The 23,355-nt window shown below is 40.3% G+C and overlaps 1 protein-coding gene and 1 pseudogene across 2 annotated transcripts; one reads left to right on the top strand and one right to left on the bottom strand.

Moving 5' to 3' along the window:
- Nucleotides 1-2,060: 2,060 nt before the first annotated feature.
- Nucleotides 2,061-6,812, top strand: LOC149044761 (uncharacterized; annotated as a pseudogene).
- Nucleotides 6,813-8,238: 1,426 nt separating this feature from the next.
- Nucleotides 8,239-23,338, bottom strand: LOC113676956 (uncharacterized). Of its 2 annotated transcripts, none has more exons than XM_027193698.2 (9): nucleotides 22,885-23,338; nucleotides 22,643-22,768; nucleotides 18,508-19,006; nucleotides 17,636-17,900; nucleotides 16,399-17,193; nucleotides 15,728-15,873; nucleotides 10,389-14,957; nucleotides 9,582-9,634; nucleotides 8,239-8,987 (listed from the first exon to the last, which is right to left on the bottom strand). In XM_027193698.2, exons 1-9 carry the CDS (start codon nucleotides 22,977-22,979, stop codon nucleotides 8,876-8,878), a joined length of 6,660 nt encoding a protein of 2,219 aa, XP_027049499.2. In that variant the 5' UTR covers nucleotides 22,980-23,338; the 3' UTR covers nucleotides 8,239-8,875. The 2 variants fall into 2 exon arrangements, with proteins under 2 accessions (XP_027049499.2, XP_027049498.2); XM_027193697.2 differs by having other exon boundaries at nucleotides 16,399-17,196; nucleotides 22,885-23,336.
- Nucleotides 23,339-23,355: the final 17 nt, after the last annotated feature.

The following is a 23,355-nucleotide window of genomic DNA, read 5'->3' as shown; positions in this document are numbered from 1 at the left end:
GCTGAAATGATGTTTGATATTATATAATAAGTCGCTTTTATGAAAATGTCTTGCTATTTCAGTAATGAAGCCAAGAAAAGTGGTCCTACAATAGCAAAAAAGCCATAAAGCTATCCTTTTCTAGAAAATATATAACGCAATAGGAACTGTTTGGTACAAGAGTATTTTTGTAAAATGCTAAGCTTTTGAGTCAGAGGGAAGTTCTAAGATAAGATCAGGTAAAAACTATTTCTTTTGTAGGCCACGGGGGATTCCAGCGGGCCAAAACGTATGGCCAGTTGGGACCGATTGTGTGCTTACTTAGGTCGTGAGGCCATTTGTTGAACCCCGACTCTTTACTGTAACTACAAAAACTTTGAGCACTTGATTATGCACGAAGACTATGATCAGTTTGCGTAAAGCGAAACCGGAGTGATTTTCGCCAAGTGATTGTCGCCGGTGTTTACTGAACCGCATGAAATTCACTTCAAACGAAAAGTAAGATAAAGTAGTATATTATGACATTAATAGCGCATTTTGGGCAATTTGAGCACTTGTTAACTCATCAGCCGTCGCCATTGAATTTGGGAAATTTAACAGCCAAAATTTTGTTTTGCGTTTCCTTTAGGGTGTGCTCTTTAATCCAAAAAATCAGATTTTAGAAATTCAGAGAAAGAACCTTTTAACGATTATGCTTCCTTCTGCAACGATTTTGATAAAAAATTTCTATTGCGGCCGTCGGAGGGAACATCGCTGACAACATACTACTTACTATTCTAATTAATTCAAAGTTTGATCCGTTTGCCCTTCAGGGACCCCTTGAGGACGCCAAGTCGCTTTCAGCAAAATTGCGCGTACACTCTCCATTTCGCATTATCGACACTAAAAAATTAGTAAAACTTCAAAATTTAGGCTTTCATATTATGTGAGTTTCAAATTCTAATTGTGTTTGTAAGGAAAAAACTCGTGTTAAAGGTACCGTCGACATTCTTGTGCTCTGAAGAATGAAAAGACGCCGGTCCGTTTCTGTAAATATCGCTGAAGTGGTGCGCGCTCTTTGTCGAAATATACTACTACTTCTTGGCTTTTATTTTATGTCAGTTGCACACGATTTCACAAAAATCGGCGAAAATCACTTGGCGAATATCACTATGGTTTCAGTTTACGCAAACTGATCATAATCTTCGTGATATCAACAAGTTTTATTTCATTTAACGGTTTACTTCCCATAATTGAAAGGCTTTACATATCTGCTGTCAGTCTCTTTCCCTTTTCGCAATGTACTACAACATCTTAGCTTTTATTTAATGTACGTTTCATACGAGAGGCTGACGAAAAAGTCAAATCGCCACCGGTGGCGATTTGGCTTTCAGTGATGGCAAGTTTTGTGGAGGCGAGTTTGTTGCGGTGGCGAATTGACCGCAAACCCTAAGCCAATTGACTGTCTTTCACCCAAACCTACCTGTCAATTAATATTTAAAAGTTTGAATGGCTAAAATGGTGTTTAATATTACATAATTTTAATAAATCACATTTATGAAAAGTGTCATACCATTTCCGTAAATCGAGAAAAGTGGTCCTACAAAAGCAAAAAAGACCGTAAAGCTATCCTTTTCAGAAAATATATAACGCAACTCTTTCAAATTTCTTTCTTCAAATTTGCTGCGAGCAGAAGATTAAACTAGCTACAATCAGTTATATGAGGACTGTTATAACTAGCGGCTTTGTATTCTCGCCCAGTCGCTAGCAGTCAACACAGTCAGAAGTTTGCATTCACTTCAAACTTTGTTTTGATTTTGTCAATCAGTCTGCATGTTGATTGAAAGAAGTTGCAATTTAGTCAGGTAAGGAACAATTTCTATCGTAAGGAACTGTTTCAAAGATTAGGCGCAAACTGATAATTGTGGGGGCACACCTGTTACATGTGATAGGGCGAACCTGCAATAAAGCGAAAATTTATCGTTTGTTTCGTATAATGTGGTTAGCTAATCTTTTTTAAAAGACCTGTTCATGGTAGAGGCATTGTAGAAGTTATTTGGTTTTTGTAGTTAAACAGGGCACACTAACATATGAAGAATTGCAAGAATTAGCCAACCATGTTGATTCAAAGTGGAAAAATCTTGGGCGTCTCTGTGGGGTCAAGGAGCCAAAACTACATGATGTGGAGCAAAGGCACTGGCAGCTGTGTGCGAGGGCATATCAAATGATAATGGACTGGAAAGAGGAGAATGGTTGTGCAGCAACTTACCAAGTATATGCTGCATTACAGCATAAACTTGTGCAGCGCAAAGAAGTAGCTGAACAAGTTTGTTACAATCATGGTAATTAATGTCAGCAATAGTAATTGACTGGACATGATTGCAATATATCATACCATCTCAGTGAAACTTGTATTAATCCTTTAACTCCCAAGATCTAATCGTTAATTCTCCCCCCTCAGCTGCTATACGTTTCCTTAAAAATTCCTTGCGAGAATTTGGTGATAGATCAAGATAAAAACTTCTTTCTGACGACTGATCACATCTAGGAGTTAAAGGGCTAAGCGGACACCAGCCGAAGTTTGGTTTTGTCTCGTCACGCAGACACTACAAGAAGGCCCATCTGTGACCCAAAATCAAGTTGTCTTCGCTAGATTTGTCGACAAGGCATGTTCAGCTTAAGCAATTATGGAACGACATTTAAAAAAACATGGTAAACGGACAGCCTGTTTTCTCAAAGGCAGCGGAGCATTTAAAACAAATGTCAGAAGAGACGTAGTCATCGTTTATTATGCCCCAAATTAAGACTATAAACAGTTGATAATCACCGCTGTTGCGTGGCTGTAATTACAACTCACCTCCACCCCCCTCCCCCCCCCCAAAGAAACTTGGATTGATGTTTGTCATAGAATAATATATTGTCCCGAGAAGCTCTATCAGACTAAAACTGTTGTCGAAGTTTCATATCTTTATGTTGAAGCTTCTGAAAGTGGATCCAGTTGACGATGAAATTACAGCTGGATGTTGAGCATTTGTAATGCTGCGGATGATATATATGTTAACTTCAGTTCTGACAATGAAACTCTTCTCTGTTTCAGACAGTGAATTAAATCTCAGTCAGAAAGAAATGGCATTTGCTTCAGAAGGGATCACAAATCTCGCACCCCTCTTCAACCAAGAAGGAGCAGTCTCTGATGGCGACTCTCTTGTCTCGTATGATGTCGTTCCTGGTGCCGCAGAGATTGTAAAGTCCTCAGTATATTTCGGAGGTGCAAAGAACAGCAGAGCTTCACACCTCGACCGAAGGCCCCTTGTTGCTGCGGCATCAGTGCCTTTATATGGAAATAAACCACAGAGGCTGGTGGGTCCTTTTACCCAGACGTCAACTAGTCCTCGCTCTGAAACAGATCGTAAGGAAGCCGTAGATTGCCACGAATGGCTTTTAAGTGAGTGATTTCTCTATAATTATTGACTAATTTGTTGCTTTTGATAGTTAAGTTACTCAATCTTTATTCTTTTAAGTGACATGCAATTTCGTAGTGTAGTAGTACAATTCTAATTGTCAATTCACGAAATGGCATTCTGTGATGCCTCTCTGAGAGAATTTTGAAGTCATACCCGTGTTCAGTGCCCATCCCTGTGAAATGGAAGGCCCTAGGGAGAGTATACAAAAACTTTCAAAGCTAAGTAATTTTTCAGATTGGTTTTCCCTATTTTCATTTCTCGTACATTTGCAAAAAGTGTCAGTTTACGCCTTTAAAGAGTGAGCATGCGTGAGATCGCGTGAAATCGCGTGAGATCACGTGAGATCGTGTGAGATCACTTTTCTTGATTGTAAGGAAGGAGATTCGGGCCTTAAGTACGAGACTTCTAAAGCTTCGTGAGTTGACTGGTATGCGATATCTGGTGATAGTAATGTGTTTGTGGAAAAGTAGGACTTGCTGATCATGGGGGGGGGGGGGGGCTGTTAGGGTAGGGCTTAGGTCTTGAGGCCATTATTGAACGCCGACTCTTTACTGTCATTTTAAGAACTTTGAGGTATTGATTATGTCTCTGTACATTTGTGGAGGGAACTAGACGAGCGGTTAAAAAGTCAAGGAAGAGTATTACGAACTGATTTCTTTTAACTGACTACGTTGTGTCCACAGGTCGTGGAATAACTTGGCCCTTTATAAAATCAAAAGAACAACAAGATCAATCAGCAAAAACAGTCCAAGAAAGGAATTGGTCTGTTTTCACAAATGAAGTTGATTTAGGTAAGAAAATGTAATATTTGCCGTATGGTGCATACAATGTGAAGAAATTAGCTCTTCACTGGGCTGAACTTGTCGACGAAAGTATGGCGGAAAAACAACTGGCTCACCTGAGTAGGGCATCCACTGTTTGCAGCCTTCGAGGTGTCATTTTGCGGAAAATGACCAACCCAATGGATGGGGCAATAGAATAAGGCTTTTCTTATCTTTCTCGTGTGCGGAAAGTAAATCTTACAGAGAACTTTGGACACTTTTTATCTGTCAAAGAAACATTTTGCTTTAACTTAAACGGAAGCTCTAGTGGAACTATAAAGAATGGTGCGAATCTTCCATCTTTCATAAAAGCGTGAACAGATAACGCTGAGTGAAATACTGTTATTGCTATCGTCAGAAAAAAGTTCTGTTTCTGATTATTTTTCAAGCCTATCATGTCTCTTCTTTTCAGGTGTTTCTTCTTTAAGGACGTTTGATGTGAGCACCTGTAGAAGAAAACTTGCAGAACATTACAGAAGAACCACCGCAGCTCAAACTTCTGTGTGGGGTGGTACTACTGTCTACCTCGACCAAATCTATTGTCGACTCTCTTGGGTGAAAGAGGAACGAACCCCAGCTGGGTCCCTACAGTCTGAGCTGTTTCACTACACTGATCTTCTCAATGAAGACAAGAACGGATTTAGATCCAAGAGGATAGTTGTGCAAGGGCCTCCGGGTATCGGCAAAAGCACTTTTGTGAAGAAAGTGGCTCGTGAGTGGTCTGCAGTTGTCGACGAAAGTGTTATAGAGAAGCACAAAGGTGCCTTGAGAAAGTTCGAGCTGGCTCTTATAATTAATCTGAGGGAAGTAGCCACTTTTCGAAACCTCCGAGATGTCATAAAAGGCAGTCGTATATTTTCTGTAGAAGACAGACCCCTAACAGAACAGCTCCTAAGCTACATTGCCACAAACCAAGAGAAAGTTTTGTTTGTGTTTGATGGCTACGACGAGTATCGCCCAAAGCACGACTCTGAAATCTTTGAGATATTCCAAGGAAATAAGCTGAAAGATTGTTGTGTTATGATAACAACTCGAACTTCCGAAAGGGACGAGCTGGTTGCACATGCAGACACGTGTGCCGAGATCACAGGGTTCAATGCAGAATACAGAACGGTCTTCATAAACAGAATTCTTGGTTGCAAAACAGATGCCGAGTCAGGCACTCATGGATTATATTGCACAAGAAGACCTTGAGGATCTGGCGAGAGTTCCCTTGCTTCTTCTCTTCCTTTGCACACTGTGGAAAAAAGCAAACTTTAAGAGCCTTCCAGAATCCAAAACAAAATTGCATTATGCAATCGTTCAGGGCGCTATTGGTCGTGAGGAATGGAAGCCTTCCCATGGTATCTGTCGCAACGTTGAAGATTTTGAACAGAGCCTGGTTGATATGGGAAAGGTGGCCTTAAAATGTCTTCTAAGGGGCGATATTTTATTAGATTATGACCAATTACCGACTGCCATAATTTTACCAGAAAGTAGCAGTGGTGGTTTGCTTCAAGGCTTTCATAACACAGAATGCTCACAACCAAGGCAGACGGGTGTCTTTATTCACAAAACCTTTCAAGAGTTCTTCGCAGCGTTCCACATCGCCTACAGATGTGTTCCTGAAGGACATCTTGGTGACGTTCAACAGCACATCTGCAACTTGCACGACTGTGAAGCTTTGAGGAATGTACTCCAGTTCGTTTGTGGTTTGTCTGATAATGGAGCAGTGAAGGTATTTGAGCTTTTGAGGTCAGTCAGAAATTCTCACCCAGAATTGGATTTTCGTAAAGCAGTTCCTAAAGAAAAACACCGGACAGTCACGCGTCTGTGCGACTTATCGAACCAGCAGTACAGGTTTATTGACCTAGTTTACAATTGCTTCGAAGAAGTTCAGTCGAAAAATGAACTATTGAAACTTTGTGTTGAATGTGCTGGGGGAATATTCCTGGTTGACAATCGGTTCATTAATCTTTTACGAAAGATGAACGTGAACGTGAAAGAGCTAACTCAACTAAGGGAGTCAGTTTTCTTCGTTGTCATTGTTGATGCATTAAACATTTCGATGGTTCATGACTTGGTAGAACTTCTGGATGTTCTTGATGTCCCTCTAAGGATAACGGAGAACTCTACACCTTTGCCACTTGGAGACTTCCTAAAGAAGTTTGTCAGTACGAGTGGATGCCAAAAGTGGGGATTCAGTGCCATTATTTATTTCCGGCTTGGCAAAACTCAGGTGCACATCACAGAATCGGAGTCGTGTTGTGATAATCACTGCAAACTATTCGCTGGAGACAGTGCTTGCTTCAAAGAAAAGCCCTCAAAACATTCATGGTTCACGGGACTCTCATCATTCGTGAATTTTCATTTACCCAAAATAAGAACGGTAGCACACGACGTGAAGTGGAGGAAACGTCTTCTTAGGATCGAACACTATGGTTCACCTGGATCAGATTGAAACTGGAAGGCCAGAATTCGTCTAGGATATGAAGAGTTTTTTACACGATGAATCATTTGAACCCAGTGTGACCTTTTATTTGTCAGATAGACTGAAACTTGAAGTAATCATTTAAGTTTCAGGATTTATCAAATTACAATAGTCTTGATTTTGGCATGAGTGATAACTGTTCACTGTCAGTGTAGCTCAAGAGAAGAGACAAGAGATCGGTACCTCTGAGGTACCTGAAATGCCGATCTGAGCAACACTCAAGTAGCCGGAGTGAATGTAAGCACTCGGCAGCGAAGGGGAATCAGACGCTGTCTGGAGGTCTCTTCATTTTCAGGAGCTCTTAACTTTAATAATATGTATTATCAACGGGTAATCACGTGAAGAAAAACAAACAACAACAGTGAAAATACTTTTATTTATCAATGATAATTTAGTTACACGGACATTTACGTAAATTTACAATAACGTGATCTTCTCTGCTTGCGTTTTCATTTGATTGTGATTTCGATACAGAAATTTGATTGACGCTTGCAAACTAACTTACTAAGTATGTGCCATTAAAGGAGTCTAGGTGTTTTACTACCAAAAAGGAACAGCGCGCATTCTTAAATAGTATATATGTTTCGGGGTGGGCCTGCCTCTTCAGCTCTTGCACACTCTGTCCTATTACCCGCGAGGAGCAACACACAGAATCCTGTAACAAGCTCTCCAATATTTGGTCATTGCTGGAGAGAATGTTTCGCACAGCTGATCACAATCTCTTCTACATCGATAATTATGAGGTACTCTTGTTTGTAAACCTTAAGAAAAAAGAAGAGGTTGAAAAACAAAGCACCATAAATAAATTATTTAGTTGGAGAGGTTAATGAAAGTCGTCTTTTAGATCTCGTCAAACATTTTGAGAGCCACAACTTCTTGCATGGTGTAAAGTTTAACAAGTTTGTGACGGGTTAACTGGAGTGCGCTGTTGAACGGCCCGCAGCACAACTAAATCCACTATAAATGGATTCTGGCTTCCAGCCAGCGAGATCTTTCCTCTCTTTCCTCGTGTCTCTCTTCTTTATCATTCGATCCTTTCAAGGAACGCTAGCCTCTCAACCCCCTTAAAGAGAATGAGTACCTCAGCAAGAACGTTGTTGCTGCACTTTGGCGTACGCATGCGTTGTGAACGTTGTACTCATTTGCTTGCCTTTTCAGCAAGTTGATTAAGTTGACTTTGCTTCCTCCTTCTTTTTCATATAATTAGCTTGATATATCAAGTTACGCTTCGTAAAATTGTGCTAGAGTTCTTTTACGAACTGACCCGCGAGATGGTAGCCCTTCAACGAGATACTATTGGATACTTTTGTCACTGATTTCTTTCATTTAGTTTGACTCTTTAAAAGACAGAAGCTGGTTGACAAGTGAAGTGAAATCTCTCATTTTAACGTTTTTTGGACATAAAATTTGCTTATGGTGTCACATCTTAGTGTTACATTTCGCACCTTTTAGGCAACGCATGATGACGAGCTTTTCATGTTTAATACTTAATCCTTAACAGCCGCGAACGAAAATCCAGGCAATATTACGTTCAAAAATAATCTTTATTGGAAATTCATCATTACTTTGATAAAACATGCCTTACAAAATTACAGCTCATAAAACTTCGAAACTTCGATTGGACTTCCATAACTCAACGATGCTGTTTCTTTTGATTATGTCGCGTATGCGTAACCACGAATAGGGAATACAAAAGCATACAAACCAATCCCAACGCACATGCGCTTCACGACTCTGGGTAAACATTTATTGACCTTTGACAAGGTCAATACATTTTAACCCTTTAACTCCGAGGAGCTGATGATTAGTTTTCCTCTCCAGCTGCCACGCATTTCCTTTCCAATTAGTTACGAGAATTTAGTGTTAGATCAACATAACTTTTACCTGAGTTTAAGTATTCTCATTACCTGTTTGCTAAATAATGTATGGATAGTATGGGGAGAAGCTATGTGTTAATCACTCCTGGGAGTTAAAGGGTTTAACAGTCTTTGTTTGGACTGACAGACAGACACCCTCTACACTGCCGATGATAATCTTTCAAGAAATTCTTACTGGTGTTAATTCCATTGTAGAGCAACGTTACATCCCCTTTCGATTTCCATATAAACTCGCTACTCTTGAAAGCATTGATGAGGACTGAGCTAATAAGAAAGCGAAGGAATCTATGTTCCAGGACGAGCCTGCTTCTCAAGCTCTTGCACACATCTTCGTCCCATATCCTGCAAGGTGCGACGCACTGCATTCTGTAACAGACCTTCCAGTCTTGGATCATTCCTTAAGGAGAAAAGGAACAAAAATAGTTTAATTCGTTAGTTAAAGGCGGGAACCTCAAATTAATCAGTTCTGTGAGTCTAATAGTTCCATGGTATTCGTTTGACAAACAAAATTAGGCATTCCTTTATGATAACTAGTAAGCGCGCTTTTCGATTGAGTGTCTTATAACCAAAACCAAAGTCATCACAACAGCCAATGGGAAAAAAAGGAAAATACCTTTCCGAGCCAATGGGAACTCAAAGTAGAGACGACAAAACCGCCTAGAGCGCGGGAAAACGCGGGTGACCAGGTCGGTTTTAGTTTTGCATCTGATTGGTTACGAGAGTGGCGCGGATTTTTCGGGACCAATCACAGAGTAAAGTAAAGCAAAATCAATGCAGTCTCGGATTACTTTCGACACTGAATTGAAAATTAATCTTCAAACCCGCTTTCGTTTTAAATTAACATGCTGGTGAATAATTCTTTTCATTGTGTACACCCTTCACAAAGTGCATCCCGCATGAAGAACTAATAGCTAATTAAATTAGAACGTTGCAAAATACTTAAAAATGATTTAGATGTTCGAAACTCATTAAAAACGATTTAGTTCCTCACCTCACTAACATCTTAACTACACTTATCACTGTTTCGCATTCCTGCTTGTAAACCTACGAAAGGCAAAATCACAAACAAAAGCTCATAAAACTAGTGATAGAGACAGAGTTAAGTCTACATAAAGTGAAAAAAGGTAGGTAGCAATAGGTAGTTCATATTTCTTTTGCAGCATCTTTAAGCGCGTCCCTAATTAATTGACGTTTTGATGTATTTCCTGAATGTCTTTCAAGCGATATCGTTCTTAAAGATCTGGAACAAAATACCAGATGTCTTAAAAGCTGCTGTGATTTGACAATAATAACCTTTCAGACTCAATTCGACCGATAACTGCACACCACGCATAATGCTTAGGGACTCGGGCGTATCTGTTTCATATTGCGGAAAACGTCCCAAAGATTTTCTTATAGCGCTTAAGGCAAGAATTACTCACCGTGAAAAGCGCGCAGGGCAGCCTCTAACGAACAAAAACTGATCATATGACGACGAACGACTTCATTGCGCATCGGGCAGAATGAAATGACATCATTAATTATTAATAACTGATGAGGCGGCAAATTTTAAGGGCGACCTCGCTCAAAATTAGAGAAGAATTGGCCAAAACTAACCAAACGGACCTCGTAAAACTGAGATTCACTAAAGAAAAGTTCAACTTTCACACACTGATTTTTGAAGATTAAGGATGTACCTTTAATTTGCACCAATAATAAGGGAGAAATGCACAAGATTCGGGCATTTCTATTTTGAAGCAATTTTTAGAGTGATTTTTTTCAGTTTTCGGAATGAAAATAGCTCGAGGGGATTACTCACCTGCTCTATCTCCTCTTTCTTTTTTCGAAGCTTTTCCATCTTGAAAGCAACCTGCTCAGTTTCTTTTCTTCTACAGCTAGCTTCAATGTCCGACAAGATCCTCGTGCCTGTGTGATCTTTGACACTAATATCAGCAACAAATGACTGAGTTTGCATGTGACTTTCGATATTCGTCGTTGGCGGTGACATACCAGTTTTCAGCGCAAGAGTAAAACCGTCATTCTTGAAAGTGTGACTGTCTCTGTTGTCTATGCTGATATTCCTACAACTGGAATCATTTTCTGCGCACACATCATTACCAACATGATTTCGTTTATTAGTGAAAAGGGCATCGCCAACCACAACGTGCGCAGGGCTTCTCTCTGCGACGATAGCCAAGTCAGCGGAAGTCATTGTACAAGAGCTGGTCTTCTTAGAATATCTTGTGAAGAGAGCAGAATTTGGGTTCGCCTTCCCACGGGGATTAGGAGTTCGATCTGTTGGCATGATAAGTTTGAGAGCTTTCCGAGCCACTTTACTGGTGTGAAAAGGTTCTTCACTGGAGTCAGGGCGGGGCCTCTTAATGTTAGCAGGGGTTGAATGACATGTGTTGTCTCCATTTTGATTAACTGAAGCCTGCCGTTGGATTCCTCCCAAAGAGAATTCAGTTTGAAAGTCATTTTCATTTTTACCTTGCATCTCCGCATTTGCACTCTGAATATCATCGGAACACATCAGCAGAGACACTATCTGGTCGTCACGTCCACATGCAACAGGCATATTGCCGGTCACTACAGAGGTTATCGAAGGCTCATCAGGCCTTAAGTTGTCATTACTGATATCAGAAATAGCCAAGTTTGATACCGATTTTGTTGTTTTGGCTACTTGCGACGAGGTATTAAGATGATGGTCAGTAGCTGGGGAGAAGTCTTTGTTATTCGTCCCACATAGTGCTTGGATATCTGACGACACCTCATTATGGGACAAGCAGCTCGGCGAGTTTCTTCCGTCATTTTTAACAGGCGCCTCTTTATCTGTCGGCTGCAATGGCGTCCGTATAGGTAATGACTCTTCATTTCCCTGATCTGAGCTGAGAGCCAAAATAATGTCACCTGAACTGGGAGAAGAGGTAGTTGACGCTGTATTTGCACTCATTGTCACTCTTGCATCGGCACAATTATCACGTCCTAGATCCGGTAACACAGCCATGTTATCAGACCCTAAATTGACGAATAAACCACGGACTAGAGTAACACTCTGATCACCATCCTCAGACATATCTCCGTTAAGTTTTAAAGGCGAATCCCAGCTACATGGCCCACTAGACAACGATGGTTCGACAAGACTATCAGGATTTTCCTCCTCCCTTCTGATTGTTATATCAGCTCTTTTAGCAGCTGATTGCCGTCGTTCCTCTTCATTGTTTGATGATGCTTTGCTAGGGCCTTGTTCAGGGTTCTCATCCGAAGACCACGCTGTATCCAAGGAGAGAGACCTCGCAGGTCTAGCAGTAGTGTCGTTAGTAGCATAAAATATGCGGGGTTTGTGCCGAGTTCCGCTGTCAGTGTAAACGAGGTAAGTTCTGGCGGAGGTTACATATGCTTTCTTAGGTATCACATCCATGGTAGCAGAGGTTGGCAAACTTTGCGTTCTCTCTTGGCATCTCAAAGACTTCCGGTCATCGTTATAATTCATTTCTTTAACAGAATTTTCTAACAAAACTTTAACATCCTCAGCTTTATGCAGCTTTGTGGCTGTTATATATTCTATTTTAGGCTTGACATCCACAGAGGCAAGTGGTACAAGGCCATTTGTTCCCTCTTGATGTTTCATATACCTCAGATCGTCTTTAGAAATCTTTTCCGTGCCTGGGTTATTGGACAAAATCTCACTATCGTTGCCAAGGCTGTCTTCATCACACTTACCGTTCTCGTCCTTCACTTTGCGGTTTTCTATCTTGCTATTTGGTATCACAGGTCTTCGTAAAATATTTTCCTCAGTTATATCGAGTATTGATTGCCCTTGAAGTAATTCAGATTCAGATTTTGGTGAGCTACAAAATATGAAAGAACTTGTAAATGGCCCTTTTGTGATGCCACTGTTGACCGTAACATTTTCCTTCTCTGGTAAATCACAACCCACCTCCATGGAATCAAACACTGGTTCAATGCCATCATAGTTACGGTCCTCGTTAGACAAGTCCTCGACGATGATACTTCGTTGTGCGTCACTTCCGTTCACGCTTGTTGGGCGACTCGGGGAATAGAGCGACATGTCATCTTTTGGGAGTGGGGAGCGGTGTTCCTCACTTGTCCAGGTTGGACTGCTGGGAGAATAAGGTCTATTTCCATCACCATCCTCAGCAACGGTGTCATTATCCACACGCAGTGATAACTCTTTCGAAACGTCAGGAATCTCCCCTTCTAAGCTTATTTCCATATCAACACGTTGAAGATCTGCAGTCCCTGAGAAGATATCGTCTTTCACAGACGGGAAGACCTCTTCGCTTCGCCTACGGCTTTCCAAATCTTTTTCTTCTCGGGAGTTAGAAACGTCACGAGAACCTACCTTTGTTTTGGTGTCATTTAAAGTTTCCGCATGGTGCATTGCATGTTCTTGACCGAGATGATCCTCAAAATCGTCACTGTCTCCGTCCAAACCATTTTTCACAACAGCTCCCTCTTTAGGCAAATCTTGTTCTCTGTCCGAAGTAGAGCCTTCAGGTAGTCTAACATCTTTCACATTCCAGTTATGAACGAGACCATCTTCGTTGTTATGACAGACTTCTTTTCGTGCTACCCGAGCTTCTCCAGGGATATAAACTTCTCCTTGCTTGCACAAAAACTTATCTTGGAATGTGGCATACGTAATAGTATCTTCACGTTTTTTAAGGGGCAGCACTCTACGAGAGGTTTCCGTCTTGACATCACTTTTGTTATTGATAAGTGGCTCCAAATCACAACTTTTTACGTTTCTTTGGTCTCTCTTATCCTCATTATCAGCACCATTAGAATGTTTCCGGTTATTACTCTTTAGCTCGTATTGACCTTCTTTCGTTCTTCTTATGCTGTCACGTACACGCTCGCTTTCAGTGGTACATACTGCTAGGTTTTCACTCCCGTTGCAATAAGATTTCTCCTCGTTATAACTTCCCTCATTTAAGGGACCTGAATTGTCCTTCGCACTGTTGCAGCTTGTTACTGAAAGAGGCACTTTAGGACCGCTCCTCCTGTCTATAAATTGTGGGTTAAATTTGTCATCTCGCCTGTAATCAGTTTCTGTGTTACTTAACGTACCAGGGAAACAAGAAATCTTAGTTGACGAGGTTCGATCACAGGTAATATCTTCTGGAACAGACTCCACATCAGCCTCCTGATAGTTTTCCTTACTTCGGTACATTGCCTCGCGCTCCTCCTTCTGGCATAAGCTTCCATCAGCCTTGTCTTCATCACGAGTCAATACGTTGTCGGGTGACATGTTCAAAACTTGGGTCCTTGACGATACTTCCACAGAAAGTGCCTGGCTTGCGTTCTTACCCATGTTACATTTCGCATTTAGATGACAAGATTCTTTACCTTCTTCCCATTCAGGTGGCTTCCCTTGAACAGAAGAAATATCCCCGTGAGCATGATGTGCAGTTGTTGACATACTTTCCTCCTGTATGACATTTTCTGTGTGCTCCTTGACCTCCTGTTTGAGAATCAACTCTTGAAAGGACTCATCTGAGTTCGTTACTTGGTCATCGTGAGAGGTTTTGTTTTCTTTTTCTGACAACGTCTCAACGTAATCCAGTTTTTCCAAAGTCTCAAGAGACCGGAAATCACGCAAATCCGCAGTGTGAACAACTTCCATCAATTCTTCTGCCAAGTTCAGTTTCGAAAATTCCTCATCTGAAGAAGAGTTGTTACGTTGTAATCCTTTCCCCGTAATCTCGAAGTGATCAGCATTTTCTGAATTTCCTGTCGACAATTTAGAACATTCGCTGCATTCATCAGTTCCGTCTCCATCAATGTCATTGATTTCAGGCATGTCATCATCAATCTCATCATCAATAACAGAACTTAAGTCTTCATCTACGTCCAAAAAGTCATCTTCGAAAGAGATACTATTCTCATATGAATCCGCACGTTCTGAATCATCCTCCGACAAATTGGAACTTTCATTTCCGTCAGTTTCCTCTTCTTCTTCCTGGTCTGAAGGTTCATTACAAGATGAAACTTCTGCTTCAATGATACTCTCTTCATTGTCCCCCTCCATTGCTAATTCCGCACAGCTGATACCCTCCTCTACGTTTGAAGATTGTTTGCTTTTGTCCGAGGCAGCGGCTGCCTTCTCTTGCTCGTGGTACCTCCTCTCACCAGGTCTGGATCCCTCTGACTCACTGGCTGGGTTTATAGGGAGCCTTGTTTTATTTCCACGACACTTTCCTTCAATGGAATTACCACTGGTTGATGCGTTCCCTTTTGAAGCACGTAAGTTAGCTTCTGGTCCTTTGTTGAGAACCTTGCCCTGGGCCAAAGTTACAGCCAGGTCACTTAGAAAACGATCTGCTCTCCTTGTGTTCGGATTACTTGCTGCAGGATCTCTCGACTGTAAGAGAAAAAAAAGCATTAAAACATCCGCTATAGTGAATATCCTCCCTAATCTTACTCGTCTCTGGACTAAGGTTCGTGTTAGCCCTTTATGCCCTAATATCAGTGTGCATATTCTCCATACTGTTCTATATACATTTCTCATGGTGCTGACAAGGAGAATTTGTTTAACAATCAAGAGCCTCTCTTGTTGGTGATCATTTCCTTTACTCTCATGAACCTCAGGTGTGATTCCGAGGTGATAGTGTAAGGAGAAATTAGATGCTGGTCACTCTTAGGATTTCAAGGGTTAATGGATAGAGATAAGTATCGGAGCGACTGCGCACCCACGCTTCCCTCAGCCCAACAACAGTCAACTGAAATCAAGTTAGGGTTAATATTGGGTTTGGGGAGGGGTAGGTGCGCAGTTTCATACATACTGACATTGATCCGTGTGAATCATTGAACATTCGTTGACTAGGCATCGATACAAATAAAATCGAAAGTTCAAAGCTGCCAACACTTATCCTGGCATGAAGAAACTATGAGTACTACCACTCCTCTTAAAATGAAATGCTAGCACAAGGCGGGTTACCCACAGCATTTTTCAAACTCCTGGACGGGGAGAGGGGATCTGAGAACTACGTCTTTTATCTAGTGAGATCACCTCGAACATGGATTTCTCAATCCAGGGTTCTGGAATTCAGCTACTTAGACATCGCATCTCTTACTCCGCTGAATGTACTACAGCATTAAATCTCATATTTAGTAATGTGTGTTGTTCTTTACCCGTCTTGCTTTTCGTTCACGATCTCGAGGTGATAACTTTATTCTCTCATCAGTTTCTCTTTTATGTCTCTTCCGGGTGGAATCACTGTTCCCGTTTCCAAGTTGGCTTGACGCATTGTCACAGATGCCTGAACTTGTTTGTCTCCCTATGAAACAAAAATCCAAAGGAGAGAAAACTTTTAATACTTTGAAAATCCCGGCATTTTGTTTGTTTGCCAATACTTAATTTGAACGCAGTGTGAAAATTTTAAAGCACTGTATGTTATGGCCGATAATAGCGAGTACAATATTAGTAGCTATATTCCAACCTTTACCATATCGTCCCCGTGAATTTCAGTGTTCCTTTTCTGACGAAATCATAATTTATTTCGATTAACAAGCGATTTGACTGCAAAACCATAACAAAATTCGATCATAATGCAAATTCCTAGTTGTATTAGCTCATAGACGACTGCATGAAGATTCGCAATAACGATTTGTAACCATATAACGAAAAGTAACAAAGACGGGGTCCATAATTGGCCAAAGAATAGACTGTGAAGAGGTAAGAGATTCTGGGAGGTCAGCGGCATATACCCTGCAAAGTGTGACCCAAGTGCCCCTCCCCCTCCCCTCCCCGCACCAGCTTACAAGACCAGCACACTCGACAATACTGCCTCATGAAAACTTACTTCTTTTAGTTCTGTCGTCTCTTCTGAGGTCGTCTTCATTACGTCTCTTCCTGTTTATGGCTTGTCGACAAGAGGATGGTTCGACCTTATATTTCTCCAGAGAGCTTCTCGTCCTTCTAGGCGAGTGCTTTAGACTGACTTCTCTATCTCTTTCTCGCGAAGATGAATGTTTTCCTTGTTGATGCATCATAAAAGAACGTCGAAGGTCGACCTCCTTACCATTGTTACCATGTCCTCTCGGCCAAGACGTCTTAGTATTTGGGTTTGGTGAGAAACTTCGACTTTCTCTCGTCTTTCTTCCAAAGCTATGCTCATTGTTGGAATAACTTAATCTCCCATTCATTGGTGAGGATTCATGAGTTTTGGAACCAAACCCTTTGTCGACTGAACAACTCCTATTGCTTCTTCCATTGGTGGAGTGCCTGTTTCTTACAGGAGAAATACTACCACGACCTTTTCTTGAGCGAGCAGAGTCAGAAATTGTTTGTGATGAAGTATTACCTGCAAGCGGAGAGCCAGCACGACCAAACGTCTGAGAGCGAATGTTCACAGGCGAAGCACTATGCCGATCTTTGCTACGGAAATTTCTGGTAATGTTCCTCACCCACTCGTCTGACCTTGGTCTTCCCTCTGGCAGAGGTGAGACTCTTGGGTTTAAACCCCGTGTCACGTGTGTGGGCGTGTCCTTCATGACATCTAGGTTAAATGGCTTTCTAGTTTGGTTGCTAAGGGCAACTGTCTCCCATCTTGGCCACTCTGCTGATTGATCGGACGGTGGGAAGTTGCGTCGGGTTTCTTCTACAGGTCAATAAAAAAATAACACATTAGATGTCAAGGCTTAGGGGATAATTAAAGTAACACGCACTTTCCAAGCAAAAGCAATGTAACCTCCCTAAAGAAAATCCTGAAATTTAAATTTCCCCCTTAGCTGCTACACGTTTCCTTGTAACTCATATACGAGTATTTGATTCTAGGTCAAGATACCAACTTCTACCTGATAAGTTCGAGTATTCTCATCACCCGTTTGCTGGATGTGGTATGGATATCATAGAGTGAAGTTATATGTCAATTGCTTCTAAGAGTTAAGGGGTTAAATTACCACTCCAACCAGAGAGGATATCTCTGGGTGGGTTCACTCCACTAATGGTTATCAAACGGCCACCCCTAAATAAATGCGTGTTTTAATCACGCATCATCCCGTAGGTAGTAAAAGTATCTTAAATTATATCTTGATAACCTGTAAATTCTCTGTTTCCAAACCATTCTCTGTCGTTTCTTGCGCAGAATCGATCTCCTCTTTGATCCCTTTTGCCCTCTGCTTTTACTGGTGATAACCTCTCGTTGTGCGCGTGATGGTTATCGGTAAATTCAAAGTAGTTTTCGCATTGAAAAAAGTTATCATCATAATCTTTGGTAAAATCTTCATCAACAAGTTCTGGGCGTCTTTCTTGGTCAGCTTCACGTTCTCGCCAAAACTTGTCGTCACGAGGATGCAAGAATTCCTTAAGTGTAAAAAGAGCAAAGGGATGTTAAACGCAGATTAACGTCAGTACCTGGACAACTACGCACCTACCCCTCCCCTAACCCAACATTAACCCTACCTCGCGTAGCAACTTTCGCAGTAGCTCAGATGCTGATTTTGATCCAACACGATAATGTTCTTGATGAAGGGGAAAAGACTTTTCAAACATATTTGAGAAAGATCGAGGTGAGAAAAGATTTAATGGGATTTAAATCACTATTTCTGTTATCCCAGAAAGCAAATTTCAATTTAGTGTTGGCCATAAGTCAGGATTAGAAAGGAATCCTGTGGATACATTCCATCACTTTAAAGAGTTTCCAGAATATTATAATTGTTGTGATTATTACTGCTGTGTTGTTTGTAATTTTGTGTTACAAATACCAGGGATATAGGCAACTGCCTCGCGTGTTTCCACAATCCCTGGAGCCCACAACTGACAAACAGTAAGTCAAACACCACAAAACTTACCCCAAAGACATTGGGCTATCAAATATTTGTTACAAAAACTCTTTCTAAACATAACCATCAGTTTCAGCTGATTTTTTACCATAAATTTTCCAAGTAAATTATAACACACATGCACAAACCTGTTCTCTCTCATAGAACCCCCGCTCTGAAAGGTTTTCACTGCTGCCTCTTAAGTTAGATTCCCACTCGCTCCAGTCAAGGTCAAGTACTTGATATTGTCTTTCACGTCCACTGTCACTACTCCAACGATCTTGTGAATATTCTTCATTTTTTTCTTGGTAATTTTTAAAATCATCATTTGTTTCATATCTGTCCATATAAGTATGTTGTTGAAACCCTCTGAAGTTATTGGATTCCTTTTTGAATTCCACGTGATCATCATAAGGCATGGAATTTCTAGGCAAGTGGTTTGTACTGTGGGAATTCTGCTCTCTGGTTGAGTTCTTGTGATGTCTCAATGATTCTTCGGTTTCTTTGTCGGATCTCATACTGTGGTCCCATCTCTGGTGATACTTTTCGTACGAGTCTCTGCTTGATCTTTCTGAGCGCACCATATTTAAAGGGGCTCTCCAAAAGTTCAGTCTCAGTTTATAGTTCAAGACATGTTTCCCACTGAACCTTAAAAATGAAGTAGTGTTAATATTTTCATTTATGAAGTAGTCTGAATACAATATCCTTCCACTGTTAAAAATTTTAACATTACAGAATCGCGCCCATTGAAAAACGTCGCACGGGAAAATGCAAATAAGCTAGAAAAGAGAAAGAGAGCATGCGTAAATTTTACGCAGGCCTGTCAATCCGACTGTCAATCATGTAATCCCCCGTGTACGCAGTGTTCGAAAGTATTGTTTCTTGTGCAGACAACCGAAACGTAGCGCTTTTCATCGAAGAAGAATAGACGTAATTAGTGGCGTTATCTTGATTAGGTTATATTGTTTAAAAATCGGTCAGATGTAAAATTAAATTACCTTTCAAATGCCGGGTTTTCAATTTGTGTTAAGACTCAAATGCGGCAGATTTGCGAGGTTCGACCATCAACTTCGCCAAGAAAGCAAAACATCACAGAAATATTCCTTTTAGTAAAATTTCCGTACTGCCCCATACTATCGTAAAACAATTCTGTTTTCCCAATGGTAAAGTATTGTTTTTGTCACTCTATCCAAGAACTGAACGTATAATGTAGTGTGGGGCTGTGCGGAATTTTACCTTCCTTTTTGGCCCGTTATTGCCGTCAGTTTCAGATAACACGTCGGTAGTCTAATTACTTTTCGAAAAGCTTAAGTATACGTTGTAGATTCCCGCTCCACGTAGGTGCACGCTCACGCTCATAAGCTTACGGATGAACACTTCACGCTCTTTTGATATGCAAACGCGGCCCTCGCTCTTTACCGACGAAAAGAGCATTTCGTCACTTTGAAACAATGCTAATTGCTCCAATTGTATCTCCATTGTCTCTAAACGGACGCAAAGCGAAATTTTACAACTCCCGTTTGGGAATTTGTCAATTCAGATCTAAAGCGACCGAAGTTGGCGGTGAGCGTTTGCAACCTCATTCCTAGGTCATTGCGCCCGCAAAGCATCATGGGTACCCCACTTTTCTCGGGCGGCGCTTTTCAATGGGCGCGATTCCGTAATGTGATCAAAAAGTGAATATTTTCCCATCTCATAAATAAGTTTATTTGTGATGTCCTCTAGATTTTCTAAAATGTGTCTATCCAAATAATTTTCTTCACTTCTGCTCTCCAACCAGGACAAAAATTATTGCCAATAAATCCAAATATTTTGATTAGGGTAAAATTTATGATAAATGCTTTCTCAAGGATGCTTATTTATCATATTCATAGAGCATGTTATGGAGGTGTAATTCAAGCATCTTTTAACTCTTAAACTCCCAAGATCTCCTTAGTAATTCTCCTTACTGTCTGCCATACAATTCATATGATGTTAGTTTGGAGAATTTGGTATTGGATCAACTAATAATCCTCTAATTGATATTTTTCTTTATTCTCATTACTTGTCTGCTTGATATTGTATTAATAGTGTAAGGAGAAATTCTGTCTTAGTCACTAGTGAGACTTAAAGGGTTTAGAAACTCAAACTGTGAATGAAATCCAATTAGCAGAGCTACTGGTGTTTGCCTGTAGCTCAAATATGACTAAGAAACTTGGTTATGTGAAATAACATTATCCCAAGCTTGATTGACTGCCGCTAAAGAGACAGACAAACCATTCAGGTTAGAACCTTATTCACAAATTCAAGAAATTATGGTCTGAAAGACCAGACTCTGCTCAACTGCTTCCTATCTCCTGTTCCTCAAGTTAATTTTTAAACTGCTATGGTCTCAACATGTAAATTCTTAATTCTACCTCTTATTTAGTTCCTTCAAATTATGTTATGGAGTTTGGTGGTGTATCAAGGTAACAGCCCCAAACTGATAATTTTCTTGATCCTCATTAATCATTGGCTAGATAGTGTAAATATGTTGTGAGATGACATTAACCCTTTAACTCCCAAGATCTGATTGCTAATTCTCCCCTCTAGCTGCTACACATTTCCTTGTAAATTAGTTATGAGAACTTGGTACTAGATCTAGATAGCAGCTTCTACCAGATGATTTTGAATGTTCTCATTACCTGTTTGCTGAATAATGTATATATATTTGTAGGGAGATGTTTTACATCAATCACTTCTGGGAGTTAAAGGGTTAAATGATTATCAGCTGTTCAAATTTAAGGGGTTAATGAGGAATGAAAGCCGTAAGATCAGATAATATTTTGCAGTTTATACACTTCTCAGTTGTATGTGTCACCACTTCTCTACTGTCCAAGATAACATCCAGGGCCCAGTTGTTCAAAGGTCGATTAGTCCTAACCCAGGGTTGAATTTTAATTTAGGTTTCTTTATTTCTTTGTCCAAGAGTCTTTTAGGGAAAATTTTCACCATTCTTTTTAGAACATCCAATGATCAAATTGGAAGCAAAAAGATTTGAACTGAATTTTCTCTTAAAGCTTTCAGACCTGAAATCAATCTCACACTAACCCTGAGTTACTTTAACCCAGCTTTGAACAACCCGGGCCTGCAGGAAATTTGCAAAAAAATTGAAACAGCTTCACTACATACCTTATTTTTTATGTGCTGGTACAACATACAAATTTAAAATTTTTTCAAATTTAGGTTATAACGGCTAACTCAAAATTGGCCTCATAAATGATATATAGAGAATAGTTCATGGGTGCACATAGATATGGTATTTCTCTTTGACTGTCTATACTCAATCTAAGTACACTGAAGGAGTGAGTTATTGAGTTGAACACAAAATAAATTATATGTCTACAAGCAATCATGTTTCATTTTGTTTCTCATGTAAACATCAAAGGCTTTTACTGATATGAAAACAGTACAGTTACAGCTTTTCTTGGGGCTGGAAATCATTGTTATGTAGTAAATTTTGGTAATTAATAAGTAGCAGGTCATCTAAAGAGTTTGTTAGCCTTGATATTTTTTTGTTTCATTTCAAACCGTGTGATGACATGCAACTGATTATTTTGTTTGAAAATTGGTCATATCTATGGTGGTATGCAACCTAGATTTCCATAAAGAGAACGAGGCAGACCTCCAAAATATTTCAACAATTTGCAATGGACATTTAGCATACAGCTTGAATCAGATCATCTAAATAACTCATTGTAAAGATTTCAGACGACTTAGGCTCTGATGGATAAAAAGTCTCTTTCATACTAGCACCTGAATTAAAGATTTCAATCGTATTTTAAAATTCAACAAGTCATGTCTTTTCCCAGCTCTGTTTAGCTGGTTAAATATCAAAATTCTCTTTGTTATGGAAAACATCGACTTCATTGAAAACTCTCGTTACGGTGTCGTTGTAGTGGTAATTAACTGTTTTCACGGTCCTCTGGGAAACCTATCTGCAATGGCTGCCGCATATAAAAGACCTCCAGCACGTAAAATCACGCGATCAGACATAATTAATTAAACATAGATAACGTAAACAATTACTTATAATTGCAACTACCACTATATTTTCATTCAAAGACCGAGATTTCCTCTCGAGAATTAGGAATGAGTCGAGTCTCCTCTAAAGGCTCGACAGAGGAATCGAACTTGTCATGTAAAAAACAGAAAGCACATGATAATGTTTAAAAGGCGCTTCTCTTGTAAATATGGTTGAATATGCTCTGTGAGTACTTTAGGCTAAGTGACTATCTTTACTGTACGACCCTTACGTAAGATTACCTTTCAATGGCATTTTGCGCAGCTGCTTTGCTATCGAATTTTAGGACGATGAACAACCGACCTTTGTCTTTGGAAAGAGCAGTCATCTCCACGCAGCATTTTCCAACTCTGTCATTAAAATACTTCCTAGTAAACAAACAAAATTCAAGAAACTCTCGATGTTAGTTCGTATGAGGGAAATAAACACGGGACAATATCCGAGATTACTCCAATTGAAGTTATGATTGAGTCGAAGTTGTCACCTGATGTCGGACGCTGTGAAGTTCACGTTTGCGGGAAAACCTCTAATAAAGACGCAGTCTTTAAGCTCGAAGAAGTTATCGCTCGCTGAAGGCATTGTTTACAACTTTCTGAGGAAGATTTCAGGAAAATAGTAGCCTCTCGCCACTATGATTTGCGAGAGATCCGCCACGCAGAACGGTAACACGGGTCTGTAATATTTACAGCCGGATGTGAAATGAATAACCACGCTTCCCAGACTGTGACAATGACAAGATACTGACAAACTTATCACACCGGCCGTACGCACAAATCTCAAAAATTATTTCGCTTTGTTTAAGATTATAGATCCAAAATAGTTTTATGACATCCTTTCACACTGGGAAAAAGGTAAGAGTGATCTTCCCCTAACGAAAATGAAATTGAAAAAAAAAAATCCAGAAATAATTTTCCCTCTGATAACTTTCTAAATTTAAATCATTAACAATCAATCA

Source organism: Pocillopora damicornis, chromosome 5 (assembly GCF_964200805.1).
Source record: "Pocillopora damicornis chromosome 5, jaPocDami1.2, whole genome shotgun sequence".
NCBI lineage: Eukaryota > Metazoa > Cnidaria > Anthozoa > Scleractinia > Pocilloporidae > Pocillopora > Pocillopora damicornis.
The sequence above is the reverse complement of the archived record's forward strand: the minus strand, read 5'-3'. Positions and strand labels throughout refer to the sequence as shown.